Raw genomic sequence first — 6,157 nt, 5'->3', positions numbered from 1 at the left:
TTAACCTTATACATAACATGTATTTGTTTCATTGATTTTTATATCATCCGCATGATGCAGTGGTTAGAGCAACGGTGCAATGATCTGATGACTAAGAAATAGCTTGAATGTGCATCTATAATAAAACCAACAAACGAACAATATATACTTTATATATATATATATATATATATTAGGGATGTCAACGAGTACCCGGTTAACCGGGTACTCGATCGAACGTCCGAGTATCGAATACTAAAATTGGTACTCGGTTACTCGGAAGTATATTTTAAAATATTTCTAAGCTTATTTATTAATGCATTAAAATATCGGTTTTAAATGTAAAATGTTCATTGCACTGGTACATACAGTAATTAGGGTTTCCTGAGCCTCTAAATGACCGTTATCGCCTGTGGCAATGTTTATACAGTAACTGTAATTATTCCGACCAAGCACCTGCTACCTACCTGGCTTTTCTCACCTTTGGCTGTCTTCTACCCTTATGTTTAGTTTGCTCTAATTATTTGTTTTCATTGAACATCATTTAAGGTCTATTATGGTTAAGTAAATTAGATAATTTTGTCAATTCTCCAGAAACCATAGATTATCGGGGAAAGAGACAGACAATATTGCACGTGCGATTGTTGATATGGATGCGTTTGATTACGTGCCAATTAATGCAAATGGTTGAATGCAAATGTTTTATAAATCTTATGTCCATCGTTGCACCAAACTACAACATACCGTCTCGTAATTTTAATAAAATCAATGATCGAAAAGTGTACGAAGATTGTAAATCCGCTCTGTTAGAACATGATCAAGTTGATACTGTACATGTAGCTCTGACAACTTATCACTTGGACGTCAAATGCATTGATAGAGTTAAATTACAATTAGGGAACATATTATTTTTTTAAACAAAACCACTGTGAGCCATTGATGATTTTATTTCTCGCATTTATCTGATAAATAAATTGGACTTTAAAAAAAGTGTTAGATTTAATTTTGTCGGGCACAAAGTGGTCATAATTGTTACAACACATTTACGGGTAAACCTCCCACCGGACCATGCGGTTTTATTTCAATGTTTTACAGTTACCATTTAACTTGTTCATATTTATTTGATTTTTACCGAGTACCCGGGTACTCGATCGGAAAAACGTCCGAGTAACCGAGTATCAAAAATTGACCGATTTGACATCCCTAATATATATATATATATATATATATACCTTTTCCATTCTGTGCCTCACAAAAGTTGTAGGACACTATACTGGAGGGAAGTTCATGTTGAAGAGTCAACAGTGTGGAGGAACTTTTGTAAACATCCAGCATTGTCTGAGAAAAATGCAACCGGGTTACATCTTTCTTAAGGGCCATTATATCCTTTGAAACATCCACAAGGATCTGTGATGTGACTGCTGCATCCTGTGCTGTTGGTTGTTCAAATATATGGATGTGCGTTATCGTAGAATAGGAGCAATGATGTTTTAGAAGTGAAACGGTTATGTGCCAGTTTATGCCCCTCTTTGCAAACCAGTCTACTTGTCCTAAAATAAAGAAATTATTTTTTTTTCAAAGAAAGATTAAAACAATGTCACATCAATGATGTTGACAACTGGAGAGACAACTGAAAAAAAACCAGACAATTAGAAAAGATTAATTGAAATATGAAAGGCTGTGAAAAGGGTAAATTAGAGCACCCATGAATCTCAAATAGATAATGAAAAATGGAGCCAAATCTGTTGACGGATAGAGCTATGCCTGAGGGAGATGATCCTTCAGTTTGAGATTTAAAATCTATAAATAATTTTAGACAGTCAAAAAAAAGTTGAATTTCTAAGCAATTACCAAAGCACCTGGCTACTATGATTAAAATCAAAATAAATATATCATCTTTAATGAATCCAAGTTCCAATCAACAAACTAAAATGTACCTTCTCTATATTTCCTTGGAAGAAATTTCATAGCCCAATCACAAGTGATGACAGCATCAACATTTGTCATGTTGTCAACAATCACGGATCTAGCCTCCTCCTGGTTTCTTGAACGAATCACATGGCTTTTCCAGTTCCGTATTGCCGATATCGACTCTTCTACCTAAAGAAGAAGAAAGAAAATTATAAGATTTGTTAGTGAAACATTTACAAAACCCTTATTCGATCAAAATAAATCAGATACAAATTCAATTAAAAGGTATACCAATAAACCTCAAAATGTCAACTGATAAATCTATCAGGAAGTTTAAAATGGATTAGTTTCAAGGGAGGAACAAAGCATGTAGAATATATTTAAAGTACATATATATATGGAAACTTGGTAAGGCATTACAGTGTACAAAACAGCTTCCTTGTTTCTCCATTCATGTATCTCCGCCTTGCTCTTGATGAGGTTTAAAGTGGTATTCATGTTTACACACTCTTGGCATGATGAGTCATGGTTATGATCACATAAAGTTTTGAAGTTGGAATCTGTTGAACTCAGAGCATATGACAGGCAATGATCAGCAACTGGGTTTTCCCTTGTGACATGTACCTACAACACATTGAACAAATTATATTGATTGCTAAATGAAAGAAAAACTAAACTGAATTGGAAATACAAATGTTGAATACATACATGTACATGTATATTCATATATATTGTCACTGTGTTTGGCAAACACTGGATCCAAAATCAAGTTTGTATATATTTTTGCAATTAGAATTGAATTCTAAATAATTACTTTTGTGATTACCTTTAGCTCAGATTTAAGGTATCGCTTTGCATTTTGCAGATTTTCTTGCACAGAGTTGGATTCCATGCTTGTCAATCCAAGGTCTTGGACTGCCGACTCTAGGTCTTTAAAAGCTCTACAACCCTCCATAACATAGTTGTCAAGACCTTCAATGCTTTGCCTGACCAATGCAGAGCAGTCATCTAGGAGTTTGTACAATGTGCTTGAACCTGTTTTGAATAAAATTAGAAAAGTTTAATCAAAATGTAAAACCACCCTTAGCAAAATCAAATTGATTGAATTTTGATTTATTTTGTAGTTGTTTTCTTAGCATTGAATTTTCATTGTTTTTTGATTTGCAAAGAAATCAACTGTGCCTCCTTGCTAAATTGTATGGGGAAAAAACATTGAAATAGCATTGAACATTGGATTTTGATTTATTTTGCATTGACTTTTGATTGAAAATGGCTGGATTTTTGCGAAATATGTAAATGAGATGAAGGATTAATTTGACATCACGGAAAAATGCAAAAACAATGCAAAACAAATGAAATACAGTAGGAAGCATTTATTTTATGTCACTTAGCATTATTGTGACATCACAGAAAAATGTTAAAGTAATACATATAAAAACATTTAAGTGATGTTATGAAACTTGAGAAGTAACATAGAATAAATACATATGGTAACAAACAATATCCAGCATCATGCTCAATGCAAACATTATTACATGTACTAATAATCCATCACATGTATCTTTACCAAAATTTTGAATACTTATCTTAAAAATTCACCAGTACAGTTATAAATTCAAGTAAATGAATTACTAACTTCCTATTAATTAAATGTTACACTTGAATGTGTGTGAGACATGAATAACACCCAAAAATCACTGACACAATAACAGTATAGTTCCATACATTAATCACATATCACAAAGGCACAATTTGAAGTACACTTCCTTGAATTCCATTTCTATGTCACTCAGCAAATAAGTTTCTCACTTTCTGGACTGTTATTGGTAGTTTTTGTAGAACTGCATTAGTTAAATCTTTTTTTTCCATTTAACTATAGATTGCTTTAAATTTATTGAACATTTTCGGTGGCACAGGATCTATCTTCAAATTTTTGCACTTGGAGCAAGTACATACTCTGAAAAAAAACACATTCAAGATATTTATCATTTGATAAATAAATGAATCTTTTAAATAAAAAAGAAATGAGAGTCAAGACTGCATGGTGTTTCGAGGTTTTGTGCATAATTAGTAATTCTGTAGTGTAGACTAATTAGTTTATAGTTACACTATCTGCTCAGCAGTGGACACCAGCAGTGTTGCTTAAACAAAGAGCATAGATTAACTTAATTTGATCAGAAAGCACGTGATGGAAATTAAGCCCCTTCCATTAAGCCCCGATCTTTGTTTACATCATAAGACTTCCTTGGAGAGTGAAATTTACCGGTAATACTTGGCATGTTCCCCTCTCTGAAATTCCACAGAATGTGTAATGATGGGTAAAATAATGCTATAAACAGAGATTAAGAATAAATTTTGAGAAAAAAATTTATAACTTACTTCCTGAGAAAACAATGTATCCATTATTTGTATGGCATCTACTTCAACAGCACCATCTTTCTATCACCTTCAATATCACTTGTCTGTCACAAAACAACACTAGCTGTCTTCATCATTCTTAGATTCTACACAACTTTTTGCCATAATATGAATAGTTTAGTCCAAAGGGAAGAACACATCAAAATGTTGATCATTTCCATCAAAGTACATCATGGCTTCTAGCTTGTCTGGATGCAGCGCCAGCAGAATTTGAAATGGCTGATAAAGTGACGTAGAGTAATCACGTGATTTTTATCAGCCTCTCCCTGGATATGTTACAGCTGGTCAGCACTAATATAACCAGCAATATACACAGCTGATAAAGCTTCCGTTCTTTGGTATATAAATGCTTCAGAAAATAAATACAAATTCAATCATAGATTTACCAAAGAGATCACTTCATGTGTAATTTGTTATTGGTATGACATCATATAAATTCAAAATAAATGCAAAATAAATGCATTGAAACAACATTTATTGAAAAAATCAAATTTCAATCATTCCAAAATCAATGGTCTGAAGATTTTTGAATTGGATTCAATCAAAAATAAATGCATAACCAATGTTCAATGTATTTTCAAGACAAATAAAATCAAAAATCAATGCAAATATAGCATTTGTTTTTGCTAAGGGCAGAACTAATTCAACCCTTAGACTACTGCAATAATTTTCATTGCATTTTAGTGCAGTGCTGAATAAAACAATGTTACACAATTTATGAAAAAAAAAATATAAGTTATATAAATCCCCTTGAGGTAGAAAACACCAAAACTACAGAGAAAATATGTTCTATAATCTACCTTTGAAAATATATCCTCTGTTATGTAAGGTGTTTTAAAAGCCTTATGGAAACAGACAGCAGATGTATAATGCCTTCTCAGTCTTCAATAGTGGAAATGGGCAAAAAAAACTTTAAAACTTTTATATATACCTAATGGCTTTATGTTCTCTTCATTGCATACTGCTGTGTATTGGGCTATTATCCTTGATGGCGCAAGACTTCTTATCACACTTGGTATCTTGATTATTTCTCCACATGGTAGTTTCAATGTCTTCTCTCCAAAAGGCTGATCTTTTATAATATGACTGGAGAGTATGAAATCAATGAAGTGATCCAGCTGACTAACATCAAACTTTTCTCTGACTTGTTTTCTCTTGGACACAGGCTCTCCAATACCAAACTGGTTGCAATGCTGTTTAGCAGCCTTAAATTTGTACTGAGTCACGTCAGGAACAAGCTAAAATTTAAATAGAATATTAAGTTTATGTGAAATAAGGAGTGAAAATATATAAGTCTATAATAGGGCTGGGACGATACAGTGTATCGGTGCATTGCGATATTTTTTCTACGGATCGATACACCCACACAAATATCAAAACTTTCATTTTTTTTTTATACTTTTCAGAATGACAAAAATATATTATGGTTACAACCAAGAGTGAAAGTAATTTCTCAGCTCCAGTGAACTAAAATAAAGAAATGTTCATAGATTTTGATTTAAATGCAATTTCAAATCAACAATGTATGAATTCTAACAACTGATGTGATTCAAACAAAACAGCCATGACAATGAAGATCTTTACATGGACTAAATTCTTACATACTTTCTTCACTTCTTCGAAGCTGTGTTGCCTGTATGAATTTTAAAGGCGGATTCCGCCTGGAATTTGGGTGGAATTGAGCAGGAATTGGCAAATTCCGGGCGAACTTGAGGCGGAGACGGAATTTTACGAAAGTTACGCCTCAGTAGAAGAGGAGAAGTCTTACAGGCGTCATTTTTAATTTCCGGGTGTCAATTGGCAAGTTCAGATTTTCCGGGCGTAAAATGGCAGGAAAATAGAAACAAAA

At 33.0% G+C, this 6,157-nt stretch overlaps 1 protein-coding gene across 1 annotated transcript; it reads right to left on the bottom strand.

Moving 5' to 3' along the window:
- Positions 1 to 1,211: 1,211 nt before the first annotated feature.
- LOC134241390 (uncharacterized) lies at positions 1,212 to 2,845 on the bottom strand (the record flags this gene model as incomplete). Its single annotated transcript, XM_062723451.1, has 4 exons — positions 2,717 to 2,845; positions 2,311 to 2,514; positions 1,917 to 2,079; positions 1,212 to 1,529 (listed from the first exon to the last, which is right to left on the bottom strand). Coding segments are annotated over exons 1-4 (814 nt in total), but the record flags the coding sequence as incomplete, so codon positions are not given.
- Positions 2,846 to 6,157: the final 3,312 nt, after the last annotated feature.

The sequence above is a fragment of the Saccostrea cucullata genome, unplaced genomic scaffold, assembly GCF_032062105.1.
Source record: "Saccostrea cucullata isolate Sc308-1 unplaced genomic scaffold, CSIRO_AGI_Scuc_v1 ctg21978, whole genome shotgun sequence".
NCBI lineage: Eukaryota > Metazoa > Mollusca > Bivalvia > Ostreida > Ostreidae > Saccostrea > Saccostrea cuccullata.
This window is presented reverse-complemented; position numbering and strand designations above follow the sequence as displayed.